The sequence below is a fragment of the Vulpes lagopus genome, chromosome 10 (assembly GCF_018345385.1).
Source record: "Vulpes lagopus strain Blue_001 chromosome 10, ASM1834538v1, whole genome shotgun sequence".
NCBI lineage: Eukaryota > Metazoa > Chordata > Mammalia > Carnivora > Canidae > Vulpes > Vulpes lagopus.
The window spans coordinates 15,572,843-15,594,067 of record NC_054833.1 but is presented as its reverse complement, the minus strand read 5'-3'; the positions used below and the strand labels follow the sequence as shown (position 1 = coordinate 15,594,067).

Genomic DNA, 21,225 nt, shown 5'->3' with positions numbered 1-21,225 from the left:
AAAACTTCATAACAAAATACCAGATTCCCTATTAACAGTAAGAGGATCAAGTTTAACAGGCCAAAATAGAAGACAAGAAGTCTGTCAGAACGTATGTAGATGACACAGGACAGCTCTGACCTCAGGGCCCCTGTGCTGGGACTAGCCACCAGCAGAACCCCAAGGTGGAGGAGCTGTAAGTAACCAGTCAGACGGGAAATGGAGAATGTCTCCTCCTCATCTAGTCCTCCTCTGAACTCTCTGCAGACCTTTCATCTGTAGCCACTTTCCAATTTGTGCGTTTATTTGTCCTCTCTTGTATTTCATTGTTAACTAGAGGGATGTGAACATTTTTCTCGCTCTTTTTCCTTTTGGTTTTCTTAGTCTCTCTTTCCTCACCTTCCTCAGAACTGCTGGATGCAGAATCATCCGATTGGGAAGTGTCACTTTCTGCATCCAAGAATAAAGCAGATTTTTTGAGAGACTTTTTCCTGGATTTTTTCTTGCGCTTATGTGGTTGTTTCCTTTTCCTGGTACTAGAAGTCCCGGTTTCTTCCGAGAACTCACTTGAGGAATCTGCTGTTATATCTGCGGCTTCTTTTTTGCTTTTCTTCTGTTTTTTTGTGTGACTTTTTTTTCTGCTTTTTTTTTGTGGGATTTCTTTGACTTCTTGTGTTTGTGAGACTCGTGGGTAGATGATTTTACTTGAGGAGATGTTTTTTTTCCATTGGTAATATCTTGCTGATCACTGTCTGTTTCAAATTCTCCAGGGTATAACTCTTTATAACCACTGTGACCCCATCTGTCTGGCATATTAGCTTCATAATCATATAACTTCTTGTTCCAGGATTTAGCCTTAAGAAAATCATCTTCTAGTGCCCCAGAAATTTCATTCTTTGGCCTCCAATGGTCTCTTTGACTTTCTTCATCAAAACCATCACTACGCATCCGGCTTGAACTACTGGGTAACATTTTCCTCCTGGTACCCCGGTAAGCATCTTCCATCTGTTTCTCCAGTTCTCTTATTTTCCACATATCGGATTCCTCCTGAATCTTATTGTGAGCATCTGTGTGCCGGATGACATTCCTCAGGAGGACTTTCCCCAGTGGAACACGGGACATTCTTCAATCCCTCGGTCCTGAGGAAATCAGGCATCTTGCTAGTGTGGGACGAAGAGCCACTCCGTTACAACATCTCCTCCGACCCAGGAAGCCAAGGGGTCAGGGCTCAGAGCAGCTCTGCAGCTTCACCCGAGTCCTTCGTGAAAACGCAGCCTTCCCACCGGTTCCTGTGCCCTCCGCCGTGGCCCAGGCCGCGGCTGCCTCTCCCCCAGCCCGCCGTCTCTGTCACCAGGACCCCTGCCCCCAGCGGCCAGGAGCTCCGGGTAACCTTCCCTCCCAACGCCCTCCCCGTACAGACACACACAAGCACACCCACACCGTGCGCGCAGCCTCGCGTGGCGGGGACTGGCGGGGAGGAATCGGTCTGGGCAATATCTGTTCTTCCAATCCATGAACAAGGTACGTCTTTCTGTTTCTTTGTGTCGTCCTCAATTTCTTCCATCAGTGTTTTCAATGAACTTGGAAGTTTGCCTGTTTTTGTTTTTGTTTTTAATAGTTTGAGAACACTAGGCCTGAACTACTTAAATGTTTGTTAAAATTCACCTGTGAGGCCTTTTGGCCTTGGACTTTTTAGGGAGTGCTTTTTGATTACTGATTCTTTTTTTTTTTTTTTTTTTTTTTTTTTGCTGTTTATTGGTCTGTTCGAGTTTTCTATTTCTTCCTGTTTCAGTTTTGGTAGTTTCTGTTCCTAGAAATTTATCAATTTCTTCCAGGTTGTCCAATTTGTTGACATATCATTTTTAATAATATTCTCTTATAATCGATTTGTATTTTTATGGTGTTGGTTATTTCTCCTTTCTTGTTTGTGATTTTATTTGGGTCCTTTCTCTTTTCTTTGTGGTAAGTCTGACCTAGGGTTTTATCACTTTTCCTAAATCTTGAAATGTACCAGCTACTGGTTTCATTGTTTTTGTAGTTTCTATATCATTTATTTCTGCTCTAATCTTTATTTCCTTCATTCTGCTGGCTTTGGACTTCATTTCTTGTTCTCTCTCTAGTTAGGTATAAGGGTCAGAGGGGACAAAGAGGTGGAAATGGGGGAGGGAGGAGTAGAGGAGTGGAAGGAAGAAAAGGGGGAGAGGAGGAGGAGGGGGAGGGGGAGTGGGAGGGGTAGGAGTAGGGGATGAATAGGGGGCAGTGGCTGTAGGAATGGGAAAGAATATGTTGGCACTGTGCTTATGCCAAAGGGCAGGGAAGAGAAATGGTGCCAGCCAGCTCTTTTGTTCCCAGAGAGGTATCTCCATGAACACTGCCTTTCAGGAAGACACTCTGAGAAGAATTTCCCTCCTCTGGGCTCTGGGCATTTTTCATATTGCTCTTTCCATGCTACCTGCCCCCCCCCCCCAGCTTGTTTTCCTGCCTCTCTCCAGAAGCAATCCATGCCCTCAGGGCTCTATCCCGGCCAAGCTGGTTGCATGACCTCGCAAAATTCAGCCTATCTCACTTTCCAAGCCAGTGACTTTAGGGGAAATGGCCTCCTTGGATGCTCCCTTATGTATTATTCCTGTGTGCTCCTCTCTCTTGCCCTTCATAAGACCATGGATCCCTCCCTTCCCCTCCACAGCACAAGGATCCATGTCTCCCCTAAACCATCCCTCCCTGTTTCCTACCTTCTTCAGTGTGATCTCTTCTTTCCCTTCATTGTGGAGTTTGTTCTGTCCATCTTCAGGCTGACTTGGGGGGGGGGTATTGAGGATGATTGGATAGTTATCTAGTTGTGTTTGTGGGGTGAGACAAGCCTAAGGTCCTCCTATTCCACCACCATCTTTTGTCAGCAGTGTTTGTTCATAACCTCATTCCTCAGATCCTGGAGGAAGTACCCAGTGCTCCTCCAGGGGCCACATGAGGAGGTCACAGCAGAGTGCAGACAGAGCAAGTCTTTGTTTGAAGATCTATTTTGTCAAAAAGAAGTACTGCTACCCCAGCTTTGTTTTCACATTCATTTGTGTGATAAGTGCTGTTCTACCCCTTCACTTTTAATCTGCATGTGTCCTTAGGTCTAAAATGAATCTCTTGTAGGCAGCATATAGATGGGTCTTGCTGTTTTATCCATTCTGTCGCCCTCTTTTTGATTGGAGTGTTTAGTCCATTTACATTCAAAGTAATCACTGATAGGTATGTACTTATTGTGATTTTGTTGCTTGTTTTACGGTGGTTTATGTAGTTTTGTGTTCCCTTCTTCCTCTTTTCTCTCACAGTTTCCTGGCTTTTTTTGAAGCATATGCTTGGATTCCTTTCTCTTTATTTATTTTTTTTTATAAATCTATTATTGGGTTTCAATTTGTGGTTACCATTAGGTTTATAACATCGTATGCATATAGTAAAGGTAATGGTTACTTATGTTTGAATCCATTCTTTACTCCTCTCCCCTCCTTATTTTAGGGATATGGCATCATACTTAACATCCATTTGTTTTGTGAATCTCTTGACTTGTTTTTATAGATGTACTTGATTTTACTAATTTTGTGTTTCCCACTTTTCTTACTCTTACTTGTGGTCTTTCCTTTCACTCAGTCCTTAACATTTCTTGTAGGGCTGTTTTAGCGGTCATGAATTCCTTTAACTTTTGTTTCTGGGAAATTCTTTTATCTCTATCTACTCTGAATGATAGCCTTGCTGGATGGAGTATTTTTGGTTGAGAGATTTTTCTTTTAGCACTTTGAATACATCATGCCACTTTCTCTGGCCTGCAGAGTTTCTGCTGAAAAATCAGCTGATAGCCTTATGGGGTTTCCTTTGTATGTAACTGTTTCCCCTTGCTGCTTTTAAAATTCTCTTTATCACCAATTTTTGCCATTTTAATTATGTATCTTGTTGTGGACCCCCTTGGGTTGATTTTGTCAGTGACTCTATACCTCTTGGCTCCAGATATGTTTCCTTCCCCAGATTAGGGAAATTTTTAGCAATATTTCTTCAAATAGATTTTGTGCCCCCTTTTCTCTTTTCTCTTTATGGGATCCCTATAACGTGAATGTTGTTACACTTGGTGGTATTGCTGAGTTCCTTTAGTCTATTTCATTTTTTTACTATTTTTTTTTCTCTCCTGTTCAGCTTGATTGCTTTCTATTACTCAGTTTTCCAGGTCACTGTTCTATTCTGCTTCTTTTAGTCTACTATTTATTCCATATAGTGTATTTTTCACTTCAGTTACTGAGGTCTTCATCTCCAATTGGTTGTATTCTTTTTGTTGATGGTCTCACTGAGGTCTTCCACTCTTTTCTCAAATCCTGGGAGTATCTTTATGATCATTACTTTATCTTTTCTATCAGGAATATTACTTATCTGTTGCATTTAGCTCTTTTGCTATAATCTTATTCTTTCATATGAGACCTATTCCTCTGTAACCTCATTTTGTCTAACTCTCTGTGTCCATTTCTCTGTGTTAGGAAAGTAACTGTGTTTCCTGCTCTGGAAAGTAGTGGCCTTATGAAGAAGAGGTCCTAAAAAAACAAACAAACAAAAAAAAAAAAACAAAAAAAAAAAAAAAAAAAAGAAGAAGAGGTCCTGCAGTGCAATGCCCCCCGTTCACGAGAATCTGATACTTCCCGAGTATCCCCTTTATTTGTCACATGTGTCCTATTATTGTGGCTAAGCCTTCAGTCCAGGTGTCTTCAGTGGCTCTCAGTGCCTGCTGTGGCAGAGTTTGATCCCTGTGTTTTTAGTGGGCCTATCTGAGGCCATCTTGGCCTTGAGTTGAGTCAGACCAGGGGTTTGTAAAATGGCCTAGTACCAAACTGCAGGGCACTTTCCCTATATTTTCCTTTTCCTAAGAAGCCTTTACTGGTGGGTGGGCCTGCAGTCAGACTAGATGTCTGTTTCCCATCCCCATCATGGGTGGCCCCACAGTGGGATTGGCATATGTGGTTATCTTTCTCTCTCCCTAGAGCAGGAGTCACTTTGGACTGGTGGTGGTTCCTGTTGAGGCTGCTTGCACACTGCCAGACTTGTGATACCTCCTTGTGTGGGGTCAAGCCAAAGGAATATTGGAGTGAGCAGGTCTGTGGGAGAATGCAAGGGTGGGATGTGTGGTACCATTGAGTCAGCCACACATTTAAAATTTTATAGTAGCCTGATAAAAAGGTAAAAAATAGATCAATTTCAACATATATTGTATTCCACCCAATATGTCCTAAATATTAACATTTTAACATATCACTATAAAAAGTGAGATACTCGGCCTTCTCTTTTTCTTGTGAAGTCTTCACAAACTGGTTGATGTGTTTTATGCTTATCGCACATGTCAGTTTGCACTAACCATGTTTTAGGTGTTGAGTGGCCACAGATCCAGACCCAAGTGTGTCTCACTCTTCTCCTCATTCTCCTCAATTTGTGACCTTTAGTTTTGCTTGTTCTCTCAGGCAGCTTACTCTTTTTTTCCCTTCTGCTACTTGTGACTCAGCTTGTAGTTACTATGGCTTATCCTTGAACTCCTTGTGAATTTTGGTCTAAACTGTTTTCTAAAACCAATTGCTGTTTGTCAGTAGAGAGTTGATCTCCTGGTAGGAGGCCCTCAAGGAGGTTGTCGTCTGAGATACAGGTGCCTCCTCCTTAAGTGGAGTCTATTGAGATTAAGGAAGATTATTCCATTTTTGCATATGGGGAATAGTGAATTTTATTTTGAGTTTTTAGGAGTGAGATCTGAAAGAATGAGAATGAGTGTTGTGTTTAATGAGTAATGTGTTTAAGTGTAAAATACCTGCTGCAGTTGAAAGTGTTGTATTAAAATACTCTTTAAAATTCAGATTGCATTCAAGAAGTCAAAACCATCTCCATTGCTTTGCTGCTAAAGTAAGTTACTTCTATCTTTGCAAGATCACATAGTCATATTGTATTTGTATAAACACTCAACAATGTGCATCTAAAAATAATTTCAAAGTAACTTTATTTAATACAGTTTCAGCTTATCGCAGAAAAATCTGAACTGCTGACAAATATCTCAGTGCAGTTATTTATACTTAAAAATTTTAAGATTCTTTGTTGATATGCAATTGCATAACTTTTTTTTGTTAGAAACAGAAAATATGAAGATCCTCATCATTTTCCTCAAGAAGCCTATTAATGTTGGCAACAAAGAAGTGATGAAAATAGAAATCCATTTTGATTTGCAATTCAACATATCACAGACTTCCATTGAAGCTTTAGGAGAAGACAAACAGGTGGCAGATTTAGTTCTTCTTGAGTATTTGAAAATGTTTTAGTATGTTTTCTTGTCTCTAACTTCCTTGTTGGATATTGATGTGAACCTTTGCTCAAGTGGATAGCTTGATCTTTGGAATAGCATGTAATGAGAGTTGAGAAATCTGTGTTCTAATATCAGTTCTTTTTCATATATCATTGCCTTATGTAGGACCCAAAGCCTTTTTGTGCCTCTAAATGCTTTATTACATTTATTATGAACAGTAGAAAACTTTCTAAACTTTCTAGGATAACATAACCACCTCACCACATTCTTGCTGAAGTTTTGTTCTTTGGTTTTTTTGTTTGTTTGTTTGTTTCTGAAGTTTTAAGGATACTTGCTGTGGGTTTCTTACCATTTCCTTCTCTCCCTCCACCTCCTCCCCACTGTGACCCTTGAGAATTGAGGAGATTCACTAGAAATAGCCTCTCTTAGGGAGTTTATTCTAAGTTATGTTTCCTGGTCTTAGGGTGAAATGGTCTGTGCCTCAGTATCACTGACTATAATGTGTCCTGATATATATATAAGAGCACAGTGCCTTCCTCTATCACATACAGCAAGCAGAGCCAAAGACATCTGTGACAAAAAGATCTAAGATCTGTGGTAGTGGCCATTAGAAGGTTGAACTCTAAGAGGTCAGAGACCTGAGGGAGGAAGCTGAGGGCAACTTTTGGCCTTGAGTTTTATATGAAGACATCTTAGATACTGTAAAGCCATTTTATATACTCTACTGCGGTAGAGCTTCCAAAGACTCACCTCATGAAAAGATCATTTCATGGATGAGAAGTAGAGTAGAATCAATCACTTAATAAAAAAAAAAATACCTCTTGTATCATGTTACATATTAATTGGCCCAACATTCATGCTCTATGGGCTGAAGCCCCTCCCCTGGGATGAGGGCCTCCAGCTCCTCACCAAGAGGGTTCTTGGCTTCGTGGGGCAAAGAATTTCAGAGCAAGCCATTTGAGAAGGGGACAAAGATTTATTAAGTCTAGAAGTAAGAAAGGAGCTACTTCACAGACAAGCAAGTAGTCTCCCCTCCCAGATGAGGAAGAGGACCCCTCTCTGCCCTGACAAAAATTCTGTGTTTTTTAAATTTGGGCTTATCATTTATGCTGGGCAGAAGTTTTCCCATTTTCTTTGGGTTGTGAGACTACCTACAAGGAGCAATTTTAAGAATGGCTTCTTTGCCTTTTACTGCCAGAGGGAGTGGAGTCCTCCATGAGTCAGACCTTATGACTCTTTATGACATGCTGACTTTAGGTTAAGACGTCAGCCTAAAACAAAAATGGCCTTATTTTGCTGAACTTGTCTCCTGAGCCTCCCTGCCTGACTCAACACTCTAAATCTGCCTTTACTTAATGAAAACCATCAGAATAATATGCCTTTCCACATCTCCCCAAATGAATAAAATGTTTTGGGGGTAGAATTAAGGTTTGCGTGTGATTAAGTTGGGGGACTGTGAGGCCCTTGTGAGGAAGGAGTAGGGTTGAAAGGAACTCGCTGTGGACTCCTCCTGTGGGGTTGTCTAAGAGTGAAGCAAGAGTTGGAAGGTAACAAGGAGTCAGACTTGGGTCAGAAGGAGAGGCTGTGAGGACAGGAGGATGGAGTGAGTGAGAGTAGGGAGGTGGTCAGCCAGAGCTAGTTCTGGAGGGAAGGGGGTTAGAGGTGGAAACACTAACATTATCCTTCAAAGGAGGACAAACGGAAGACTAACTTCTAATTTGTTTGCTATGTTATGAGTGTTAAGTTTTCTTTAACCAAAATTTTAAGAGTTTACCCTTTTCAAAGTCATGCGGATCTTGGCTTGTATTTCAGATGTTGCCCCATCAGACAAGAAGCTTCTCAGAACTTTCTGGTAAGCTGGAAACTTTCTGGTAAGGTTTTTATCATTGTTTTTGAAGGGAATTCAGAGGGGCGCCTGGGTGCCTCAGTGGTTGATTTGGCTCAGGTCATGATCCCGGGGTCCTGGGCTAAAATCTTACTTGGAAGAGGTCATTGAAACCCTGTGGTCCTGTAAGAGTAATAAATACACCATTATATCTAGAGAACAAAGTTGCTGGCCGCCAAGAATCATTTCCCCTACCCAATACATTGTCTTGTGGACCAATTGGAAATGACAAGGGAGAAAAAAATAATAGGTGTGGCTGGAGGCAGAAGATGAGGGCATGGAAGGGCCTGGCTACCCACAAAGCTGACCCTGACCCAAAGCTGACAGATCCCTTACCTATCAGGAGACATCCAAAGTTGTTCCTCAAAGAGCCCAAAGATTTGGGACAGATTTGATGCAGGATGTAATTACCAGCTTTTATCAGTAGATGGTGATGTACTTGCAGCGTGTGGTCCCAGGAAGAGCAATTGGAGAGTGAGTTCACCATGGTCCTGGTTATTGTTACCAGTGTTAATGCTCTTTTCTCTCTTGTATAGACCAAACAGAAGACTCCACCAGGCTGGCGGAGTTAACGAGTGCCGGAGATGACCACAGCCCAATAACTCTCCCCTTAAATGACCAGCCTGAGCCTGTCGTGAGTACGGGATGCTGGGTACAAGATTCTGAACTGTGTCCACCAGGATGCTGGCAGGTGGACGCCACCTCTCCAGGCTTATAGTCTATTTTTTTTCCCTGCCCAACTATTTCTCCATTTTTTTGGGCCATCATCTCCTTTAGATTACTTTTGCCTGCAAGTTTATGTGTTCTCTTCTTTCACACAACTTGGCTTTTCCATGGAACGTGTGACTTGGCTGGCTCTGCCTCATTCCCTCACTTGGAATCCTGGAGAACAAGACAGAAGGAAAAGAATCTAATGTTTGGAGCCAGATCTGGTTTTCACTTACTAGATATAGGAATTTGGGAAAATTAATATCACTCGGTCTGAGGCTTCTCTTCTGTAGAATGGGGGTGATAGCCGGTTCATATTGTAGCCCTCTTAGATACTATATGTGCATTTTGTTTTTAATCCTGATATACTGCTTGGCATATGCAGGTCCTCAGACAAGTCCTCACTTTCTTCTACTTAATCACCTGGACCTTATACAGAATGATAGTGTTTTTGGTGCTGAGAAATCATCTCCTGAGGGCAGACATCAATTTTTTGGAATAGCCAACAGCCATCAGGAGCCAATTCTAATGAATAAAAAGCCTGGTATCTTAGTATTTAGCAGAAATGCTGAAATGCTTTCTTTGGAAGTGGAAAATAAAACTCCAAAAAAATTTTCAAAGTCACCATAATTTTTTTTTCTACAGCAAACAAATACAGTAGATAGTTCACCTGAAAAATTGATACTGGATGACCTACAACAAGGTAAACTTTTAAAAAAAATCTATTGTAAGACCTGAGTAGTATGTTTACTTGGGAAGCTCAACAATTTTTGTTTTTAATTTTCATGACTGGAAGTCACTGCAGAACATGAACATTCTTCAGATTTACAAGAACCATCAGTAAGAAGTCCGAACCCTAAATTAAATGACAAATCTAGGTATGAAATTTTGAAAATTAATAAACCATGTTGATTGCTATTAATATGACTGGTTAGTGTATAAATCAAATGTCTGGACTTTCCATCTTTTGTGCATCTGGCCACACCCCACAGGAGGAGAGAACATTGCATACAGTTTTCTGTAGAATGATTTGAGCAGTGCTGGGATGTTCTCCTGACCTGTAGATCTCTACCATTATACCCCCAGTGATCTGTGGGGTGGTGTATTTTTCCCTAACCAGGAAACATGTATCACCTGGCATTAATTTCCTGCTTTTCTGTGGAGGCCTATGAAGAATAGGTCATAGGACAAGTAATTTTTTATAGCTTTATTGAAAGAGACAACTGGAATAAAATGTACATAGTTAAAGCATGCAATTTGAGTGTTGACATGTGTCTACACCTAGGCCATCAGCACAGTCGAGATAATGAACATATCCATCATCTCCAAGATGCTCTTGCCCCTTTGAAATCCTTTTCTCCTGCCTTTTCTCTCATCCACATGCCCCTTACAATCACGGATTTGCTTTTTGCCATGATAGATGGGTTTGCAGTTAAAAAAAAATCTGATATAAATGGAATAAAAGAATATGCACTTTTTTCTACCAGCTTCGTTCATTCAGCATAATTATTTTAAGATTTATCCATATTGTGTGTATCAATAGTTAATTTTTCTGTATTGCCAAGTAAATACTTCCTTCATGGATATACCACAACTTGTTGATCCATTCACCCGTCGATGGCTATTTGAGTTCCCAGTTTTTTGTTATAAGTAAAGCACTTGAGATCGTGTATAAGTCTTGGTATGGATGCATATTTTCTCTTGAGTAAATACATAGAAGTGGAATGACTGGATCATTCTTGGTATACATTTAACTTCCCCCAAAGCCCCAAAACAAAAACACTGCCAAAAGTTTTTCTAAAGTAGTTAAATTATTTAACATTCCCACCAACAGTCGTTGAGAGTTCTAGTTGCTCACATTCTTACTACTACTTGCTAATGTTAGTCTTTTTAATCTTAGCCATGCCAGTGAAAGTATAGTGATATTTCATTGTGGTTTTTATTTGCATTTCTGTAACGACTAATGGTGTTGAGCATCCTTTCATGTGTTTATTTTATATCATTCTACATCTTCAAATCTTTCACTATTAAAAATGGATTATTTGCTTTAAGTGTTCTTTATTCTACACACAAGTCCTTTATTAGATATGTTTTACATGTATTTTCTCCCTATCTTTGGCTTACATTTTATTTATTTATTTATTTATTTATTTATTTATTTATTTATTTATTTAGATTTATTTATTCATGAGAGACAGGCAGAGACACAGGCAGAGGGAGAAGCAGGCTCCATGCAGGGAGCCTGACGTGGGACTCGATCCCAGGACTCCAGGATCAGGCCTTGGGCCAAAGGCAGGTGCTAAACTGCTGAGCCACCCAGGGATCCCCATTTTTGTCTTTTTTTTTTTTTTTGCTTTCATGCTTATTTTTGTTAGACACCCAATATCCTTTACTAAATGCATTCAGTTCCATATATTAGTCTTCACCATATCCCTAAGAAATGTATTATTTTTACCTCCATTTGCTAAAGAAGGACATGAGAACAACAGAACTTACTCAAGGATGTATCCCTAGAAAACATTGGTTTAATTTTAACAGTGTCTTTAAAAAATAAAAGTTCTTAATTTTTATTAAGCTCAAGTGATTTGTTTCCAATTGATTTTTTTTTTTCGTTTATACTTTATACTTTTTTTTTTTTTTTTTTTTTGTGATGTGCTTAAGAAATCTTAGGCAATGGGATTCCTGGGTGGCTCAGCGGTTTAGTGCCTGCCTTCAGCCTGGGGCGTGATCCTTGAGTCCTGGGATCGAGTCCCACATCAGGCTCCCACGTGGAAGTCTGCTTCTCCCTCTGCCTGTGTCTCTGCCTCTCTCTCTCTCTCATGAATGAATAAATAAAATCTTTAAAAAAAAAAAAAAAAAGAAAGAAAGAAAGCAATCTCAGGCAAAACTCATGATCAATTTCCCTACATTTCCTTTTCCCCTACATTTTCTTCTAGGAGTTTTATAGTTTTAGATCTTATTCAGTTATGGACCATTTTATGTTAATTTTTATATATTGTGTGAAGTAAGGGTTGAGGTTTTTTTTTTTTTTTCCTTCTTTCTCTTCCCACCCTCCCTTCAATTTTCTTTCCTTCATATGGCTGTCCAATTACTTTAGATCATTTATTGCAACAACTATTTTTTCCTGTATTGGATTTTCCTGGAACCTTTGAAGAAATCAATTGACGATATGTATGTCGGTCTGTTTCTGGACCGTGTACATGCCCGCCTTGGAGATACTGCAAATTCAGTTCCAGATCACAATAAAGGGGATGTTGCAATAAAGCAAGTCAAATGAATTTTTGGCTTCCCAGTGCATACAGAGATTATGATTACATTATTACTGTAATCTATTAAGTATGCAGTAGCATCCTGTTAGGCGCACTGAATATATATATATATGTATATATGTATAACTGGGAACTACTTTCTAGTCTGTGTGGGCTACTGAACCACACCTGCCCTCAACACAGCCACTCATCTGGAGCCCAGAACACTTTGGAGCCAGCCTTAGACCTGTCTGCATAGGAGCCATCATCCACGAGCCAAAAGGAGTCAGACAGCCTCCAGAGAACAGGGTACTACAGAACATTGGACAGCTACCTGCCATGGCTGGCTCTTAGCCACATCCGTCCAGCTCTGGACACACCCCCCAGAGATGGAGATCTGTGGTGGTGGAGACCTCCAGAATGATGCTGTCCTCCCCTACTCCACCCTGGATACATGCTACTTTTGAACCATGAGGCCTTAGGACCATATGTATATATATATATATATATATTGGTAGCAATAACCTATTTCTCACTGAGTTTTCAGTGAGTCATTACCTTTTTGCTGGTAGAGGCTCTTGCCTCCATGTTGATGGCTGCTGACTGGTCGGAGGGGTGGTTGCTGATGTTGGGGTGACTGTGGCAATTTCTTCAGATAAGGCAACAAATGAGGTCTTCCATATTAATCGACACTTCCTTTCATGAACAATTTCTCTGTAGCATGAGATGCTCTTTAGTAGCAGTTTACTCCCAGTATAACTTATCTCAAAGTTTGAGTCAATCCTCCCAAACCCTGCCTGCATTATTAAGTTTATGTGACATTCTAAGTCCTTTGTTGTCATCTCAACAATCTTCATAACATCTTCAACATGAGTAGATTCCATCTTGGAAAACCACTTTCTTTGCTCATCCATGAGAAGCCACACCTCATCTGTTCAAGTTTTGTCGTGAGATTCCAACAGTTCAGCCCCATATTCAAGCCCCACTTCTAGTTCTCTTGCTATTTCCACCACATCTGCAGTTACTTATCCACTAGAATCTTGAACCCTCCAAAGTCATCCATGAGGGTTGGAATTGACTTCTTCTAAACTCCTCTTAATGTTGTTATTTTAGCCTCTTCCCATGAATCATGAATGTTCTCACTGGCATCTAGTGAATGGTGAATCCTTTATAGAAGTTTTTCAATGGACTTTTCCCAGATCCATCAGAGGAATCAATATCCATGACAGCCATAGCCTTATGAAATATATTCTTAAATAAGACCTGAAAGTCGAAATGACTCCTTGATCCATTGGCTGCAGAATGGATTCTCTTAGAAGTCATGAAACAACATTCATCTTGCTGTTCATCTCCACCAGAGCTCTTGGGTGACCAGGTATATTGTCATGAGCAGTTACATGTTGAAAGGAATCTTTTCAGGTCTCAATAGTGGGCATAAAATATTTAGTAAACCACTGCTGTGAACAGATGTGTTGTCATCCACACTTTGTTTCATCCACTTTTTGACCACCTCTACCCGACCACCTTCCAACTTCCACCTCTGGTAACCACAAAACTGATGTTTTTTTCCCTATGAATTTGGTGGTGTTTTTTTGAAATACAATTAATATACAGTGTCATGTTAGGTTCAGGAATACAATATAATGATTCAACAATTCTATACATTTCTTAGTGCTCATCAAAATAAGTGTTTTCTTAGTCACCTTTATCTATTGCATTCATCTCCCCACCTCCCTCCCTTCTGCCAACCACCAGTTCTTTATATTTAAGAGTCTGGCTTTTGGTCTCCTTCTTTGTTTCTTAAATTCAACATAGGAGTGAAATTATATGGCATTTGTGTTTCTCTGACTTCTTGCACTTAGCATTGTACCCTCTAGGCCCACCCATGTTGTTACAAATGGCAGGGTTTTTTTTTAATGGTTGAATAATACTCCAACCATAAAGTATACGTACTTTATACTTTACGTATACACCATGTATACATGCTGTGACACGTACATATACACCACATTTTCCTTATTCATCTATCAATGGACACTTGTGTTGCAGTTTTATGTTGGGCTTTTAAAAATTCCGCATATAAGTAAAATCAAATAGTATTTGTCTTTGACTTATTTCACTTAGCATAATATCCTCAAGGTCCATCTATGTCATCGGGCATTGCAGGATTTGCATTTTTATGCACCACATCTTCTTTATCCATTCATCTGCCAATAGACAAGTTGTTTCCATATCTTGGCTATTGTAAATAACACTACAGTGAACATGAGGATGCAGATATCTTTTCAACAGTGATTTAGTTCCCTTTGGATTTATACCCAGAAGTGGAATTGCTGATTCTTTAAATTTTGAGGAACCTCCATGCTGTTTAATTTTCCATAGTGGCTGTGCAATTTACATTTCCAATAATAGTGCACCAGAGTTTTCTTTCTTCCACATCCTCACCAACACTTGTACTCTCTTGTCCTTTTGGTAGGAATTCTAACAGGTATGGGGTAATACCTTATTGTGGTTTTGATTTTTACTTCCCTGATATTAACCCCTTATTAGAATATGACTTGCAAATACGCCCCCCCCTTTCTGCAAGTTGCATTTTTATTTTGTTAATTTTTTCTTCTGTGCAGTCCAAGTTTTAAAATTTTTGCTTTTGTTGCTTTTGGTGTTAACATATAAAAAATTGTTGAAGTCTTGGAAAAATTGTTCCAAGACCAATGTCAAGAAGCTTAGTCCCAGTGCTTTTTTTTCCCTAGGAGATAATGATCTCAAGTCTTATGTTTAAGTCATTAATCCATTTGAATTAATATTTGTGAGTATTGTGAGAGTGATCCCATGTAACTCTTTTGCATGTGGTTATCCAATTTTCCTGCATCACTTGTTAAAGAGACTATTTCCCTATCAAGTGTTCCTGGCTCCCTTGTCAAATATTAGTTGACCAAATATGTCAGAATTACCTCTGGCAAGCTTTATTCTGAAAACTATTTTGTATGATGATAATATGGCCACTACTGCTTTCTTTTTATTAGTGTAAGTATGGCATATTTTCCCCCATCATTTTACTTTTAACCTTTTTGGGTCTATATATTTAAGGTAGGTTTATGACAGGCAGCATTTGGTTTTGCTTTGCTTTATATCTCAATATGATAGTCTCTGTTCTCTATTGGGATATTTAGACCATTTATATTTTATATGATTATTGATATGATTGCATTTATATATATCATATTATTTTGTTATTTGCTTTCTATTTGTCATGTCTGTTTTTTGTTCCACTTTTCCTTTTTTTGTTGTGTTTTGGATAAATGGAATATATTTTATGGCTCAATTTTATCTCCTTTGTCAGTTTATCTGGTATAACTCTGGATTTTTTGGTGGTTACTTTATGATCTCTCTCTCTCTCTCTCATACATATATATATATGTGTGTGTGTTTGTGTATGTGTATACATGTTTAACTTACCACCCTTGACCTTCAGATAACATTGTATTGCTTTACACATAAGCCCTTAAACACAACTCCAAGTTTTTGCTACTTTTACCATACAATTTACTTTTACATTTGTTGTTAACCTCTAATTTTATTATTTCTTTTTAAAATAATTATAATTTTAAAACACTTTAGAAATAACAAAACTTACATTGCCTTACCACATATTTACCATTTCTACTGCCCTATCCTTTGTACAGATAGAAATTTTCATCTGCTATCATTTTGCTTTGCATGAAAGATTTAATATTCTGTGAAGATTTCTTGGTGATTAATTCTTACAACTTTTACATATCTGATAAAGTCTGTTTCAACTTTTTGAAAGCTGTTTTCACTGGGTATAGAGTTCTGGGCTAATAGGTCCCTCCCCCCCACACCCATTAATTTAAAGATCTTGCTTCATTGACTTCTCACTTGATTATTTCTAATGATAAGTTTGGTTTTCTTTAAAGATTTTATTTATTTATTCATAAGAGACACACAGAGAGAGGCAGAGACATACAGAGGCAGAAGCAGGCTCCCTGCAGGGAACCTGGGACTTTATTCCAGGACCCTGGAATCACGACCTGAGCCAAAGGCAGATGTTCAACCACAGAGCTATCCAGGTGCCCTGAGAAGTCTATTTCTTATATTTGTTCCCTTATATGTAAGGTGACTTTTTTCCTTAAGAGTGCTTCTCAGACTTTATTTTTGTTAATAATTTTAAGCAATTTGGTTGTAATGAGACTTGATATAGTTTTCGCTTTTTTTTTTTTCAGCTTAGGGGTTGTTGAGCTTCTTAGAAATGTTGGTTTTTAGATTTTATTAAATGAAAATTTGAGGATTGCCTGGGTGTCTCAGTAGGCTAAACATCCGCCTTTTGGCTTAGATCATGATCCCAGGGTCCTGGGATCAGCTCCCACATTGGATACCCTGCTCAGCAGGGAGCCTGCTTTCCAATTCCTGCTGCTGCTCCCTCTGCTTGTGTGCATGCATGCATGCATTCTCTCTCTCTCTATCAAAAATTTTTTTTAATTTTAAAGAGAAAAACTCGGCCACTATTTCTTCAAAGATTTATTAGTCTTTCCCTCTTTTCCTCCTGAAGTTTCCAATTATACATATATTGTATGTGTATAACAGATTTTTTTCTGTTTTAGATTATTTTTACTGTCATATCTTCGAGTTTACCAATTTTTTCTTCTACAGTTTCCAACTGTTCTTTTTTTTTTTCCAACTGTTCTTAATCCCATTCAGTGTACTTGTCACTTCTGAGATTGTTTTTCATTTCTAGTGGTCCTTTTTGAAGTTTTCATCTTTAATGCCTTAACATCTTCAAGCTATCCTCAACCTTCTTCACTTTATGGAATACAGTTATCATAACTGTTTTAATATACTTGCCTGTTAGTTCTATCTCTTGTGACATTTTTTATTTCAATCGATTGGTTTTTCCTTTTCATGATGCATGTTTTTCTGCTTTTTTGCATTCCTAGTAAGTTTTGACAATAAAATTGGTGAGTTTCTACCTGGTTAGTAATTGGATATTTGTGTATTCTAGTAAATTCTTTGTACTTTGTTCTGGGATGTGGCTTAAGTGTTGTAAAGCCAAGTGATCCTTTTGAGGTTTACTTGTAAGCCTTGTTAGGTGAGAATAAAGCAGGCTCTAATTTAGGGATAATTTTTCCCCACCACTGATGCAATATTCTTGTGAATACTATACCTAATGCTCCATGAGTTAAAAGGTTTCTCCATGACTAATAAAAACACAAACTATTCCCAGTCCCTTGAGTTCTGGGGATTGTTTTGTTGTCTTTCTTTGAAATTGTTCTTTTCCCAGCCTCAGGTAGTCTTATATGCATGGTTGGTACTTCTATTAGTCAGGGCTTTCCAAGGAAATGGAACCAATATGATGAATATATAGGAAGAGAATTATTATGAGGAATTAGCTCACATAATTGTGAAAGTTGAGAAGTCCTACATCTGCCATCTGCAAGACAGAGGCCCAGGAAAGTCAGTGGTGTAATTGCAATTACAAGAGTCCAAAGGAGGCCTGAGAATCACGTAAATGATTTGACTTGTGTTCCAGCCACTTACTAACCACACATTACTTAACACTTGTGAATTCAGTTTTCTCATCTGTAAAGTGGAACAATTAAATGAGAGGCTTTATATATTTAGCATAGTGCCTGGGTTTTAGTAAGTGTTCAGTGAATGGTACCTTATATTTGATAAGGGAAATCTGCAAAACAGTAATATTAATACCTGCTTCATGGGGTTGTAAATAATTAAAAGAATTAAGACCTGTGAAGGGCTTAGAACAGTGTTTGCTCTATATGGAGTCAGCAATAAATGTTAGCTATTATTATTGTTACTATTGTTATTAGTACATATGATATGCTTATTACTGTGTATGCTTTTCTGAAGATTTCCTGTGATGACCAGGTTTAGCCACATTTTTGCTGACAGGTGTTTAGTGACTTCCTAGTTTTCAGGTGATGCCACTGTTGAACAGTGAACCAGGTGGAACAGGCTGTAAGTTCTGAAAGTACAATGGGAGATATTTAGAATATCAGGTTCAAAGGTGACCATTCAGAATGCAAGCTGATTTTTTTATTCTTTAAAGATTTATATTTAATTGAGAGAGAGAGAGAGCTCACAGAGAGGGAAAGGGAGGAGGAGAAGCAGACTTCCTGCTCAGCAGGAACCTGACTCAGGACTTGATCAAGGGTCCTGATCCCAAGTGCTCCACTGATTTTTTTTTCTCTTTTTAACCAAAAATTTCATCTAACTGAAACAAAAATATTTAATCTAATGATTCTGTTACACTTGATAGAAGAAAGGCTCCCTGTGGCTCAAGGACAATGCTTAGCTAACATGGGATTTTGGAAGCAGAAGACCCTTTCTTTGGAGAATCCTGGCAAAGCAGCTGTGAGACTACAATCAGTATCCTTATGTGTACATATTCTTTTCTGTTTGAGGCTTTGACACAAAAAACTTTGTTGATGTTCATAGGAGTTCTAGGTTACCTGGCCAACTGTGAACCATGGCTGTTGCTAGTTCATCATTGATGTGACAATAAGAAAAGAGTTTAGCTTTCCCAGACAAGATATGTATTCCTGTCAATGGGACTTCATGTCACCAGCCCTAGTCTATTACTTATCAGCCCTTATAAAAGCTTTATGGGATGTTTGTTGAAAGAGAGTAGGAGGAAAGAAATATTAAAGAGAATGTTTCAATATATTCATCCAGAATTTTTTGAGTACCTAGCATATGGTAGCAACTAAAGCTGTAGTTCTCAAACTTTTTGTTTCAAGATCTTTTTTACACTCTTAAAAAATTAGAGGAACCAGAGAGCTCTTGTTTATGTGGGGGTTATATTGAAGTTGTGACTATATGGAAATCTTTAAATGTGATATTTAAAAATACTTTATTAGTTCATATAGTTCATAGAGATAATGAAACTATTGCATGTCAACATAAATAACACTTTTATGAAAAAGAACTAAAATTTTAATGAGAAGACTTGTATTGATTTGCATATTTTCAAATATCTTTCATATCTGGCTTAATAGAAAACAGCTGGTTTCTTATATCTGCTTCTGTGTTCAGTTTGGTACTCTAAGGTGTCACTAAGTACATAATGAAAATCCAACCTTGCCACACATATGTTACAGGAAAGGAGAATAGTACCTTCATAGCCTTTTGGGAAAATTGTGAGTATTATTATTTGAAATTATATCAAAATTTAACAAGAGGTAATTTCAGAAGTTAGTTGCATTGAGAAATCTGAAGTGATATCCATGAACTTTTTAATTCAAATGTAATTAACATACACTATTAGTTTCAGGTGTTACAATATAATTCAACAATTCTATACATTACTCTGCATTCATCACAATAAGTGTACTCTTAAACTCCATTACCTATTTCACCCATCTTCCAACTCAGCTCCCCTCTGGCAACTACCAGTTTGTTCTCTGTATTTAAGAGTCTAGTCTGTTATCTTTTTTTTCTTTGTTTCTTAAGTTCCACAGGTGAATAAAATCATATGGTATTTGTCTTTCTCTGACTGACTTATTTCATTTAGCATTATACTCTCTAGCTCTATCTTGTTGCAAATGGCAAGATTTTATTCTTTTTTATGGCCGAGTAATATTCTGTTGTATAGATATATATGACAACTTCTTTTATCCATTTGTCTACTAATGGATGTGGGTTACTTCCATTATTTGGCTATTATAAATAATGCTGCAATAAACCTAAATCTTTTAGAATTAGCATTTGCATTTTCTTTGGGCAAATGCCCAGTAGCGGAATTTCTGGATAATTTAATAATTTTATTTTTAAGTTTTTGAGGAACTTCCATTCTGTTTTCCACAGTGACTGCACCAGTTTGAATTTCCGCCAGCAGTGCAGGAAGGGTTCCTTTCTCTCTACATCCTCACCAACAATTATTTCTTGCGTTTTTCATTTTAGTCATTCTGACAAACGTAAGGTTTTGATTTGCATTTACCTGATGATGAATGATGTTGAGCATCTTTTCATGTGACCTTTGGTCATCTGTATGTTGCCTTGGAAAAATGTCTATTCAGGTCCTCTGCCAATTTTTTTATCAGATTATTTGTGGTTTTTTAGTGTTGTGTAAGTTCTTTACACATTTCAAATATTAACCCCTTATTAGAAACATCATTTGGAAATATCTCCCATTCAGTATGTCACCTTTTTGTTTTATTAATGGTTTCTGTCACTGTGCAAAAGCTTTTTATTTTGATATAGTCCCAATAGTTTAATTTTGCTTTTGTTTCTTTTGCCTAAGAGAAATATCTAGAAAAATGTTTCTATGGCTGATGTCAAAGTACTGCCTATGTTTTCTTCTAAGAATTTTATAGTTTCAGGTCTCACATTTAGGTCTTCAATGTCTTTCAGGTTTACTTTTGTTTATGGTGTAAGTTTCATTCTTTTGCATATAGGTGTTCAGTTTTCCCAAAATCATTTATTAAGAAACCATCTTTTTTCCACTGTATGTTCTTGCCTTCTTTGTTGTAGATTAATTGACCACAAAAGCATGGGTTTATTTTTGAACTCTCTGTCTTTGATCTAGATCTCTACTTGTGTGTCAATACCATACTGTTTTGCTTACTATTGCTTTGTAGCATATCTTGAAATCTGGGATTGTGATATCTCCAGTGTTCTTCTTTTTCAAAATAGCTTTGGATATTTGGGGTCTTTTGTGTTTTCATACGCATTTTAGAATGCTGTTAGTATTTTTATAGGGATTTCATTGAATCCATAGATGATTTGGTGTAGTATGGACATCTTAACAGTATTGGTTCTCCCAATCCATGAGCTTGGAATACCTTTCCATTTGTTTCTGTCATCATTGTTTTATAGTTCTCAGAGTACAAGTCTTTAACCTCCTTGATTAAGTTTATTCCTGGGTATTATATTTTTTCTTTGCAGTTATAAGTGGGGTTCTTAAGTTATCTTTCTGCTACTTCATTATTAGTGTATTGAAATACAACAAATTTTTGTATATTAATTTTGTATCCTGTGACCTTACTGAATTCATTTCTCAGTTCTAGTAGTTTTTTGTTAGTCTTTAAAGTTTTCTAAATATCATAACCTGTCATCTGTAAATAGTA

The 21,225-nt window shown here is 38.0% G+C and overlaps 2 protein-coding genes across 2 annotated transcripts in view; one reads left to right on the top strand and one right to left on the bottom strand.

Annotated features, from left to right (window-relative positions):
* The window catches only part of SYCP2L (synaptonemal complex protein 2 like), a 103,237-nt gene that overhangs the window by 36,021 nt on the left and 45,991 nt on the right, over positions 1-21,225 (top strand). The window contains exons 16-19 of the mRNA XM_041771204.1: positions 6,112-6,257; positions 8,096-8,135; positions 8,705-8,885; positions 10,528-10,557. Coding sequence (XP_041627138.1) covers positions 6,112-6,257; positions 8,096-8,135; positions 8,705-8,885; positions 10,528-10,557 — 397 coding nt within the window. The remainder of the gene's footprint in view (positions 1-6,111; positions 6,258-8,095; positions 8,136-8,704; positions 8,886-10,527; positions 10,558-21,225) is intronic.
* LOC121500087 (uncharacterized protein NKAPD1-like) lies at positions 177-1,141 on the bottom strand. Its single transcript, XM_041771543.1, is given in 2 exon segments — positions 177-621; positions 624-1,141. Coding segments are annotated over 2 exon segments (879 nt in total). The 5' UTR covers positions 1,102-1,141; the 3' UTR covers positions 177-220.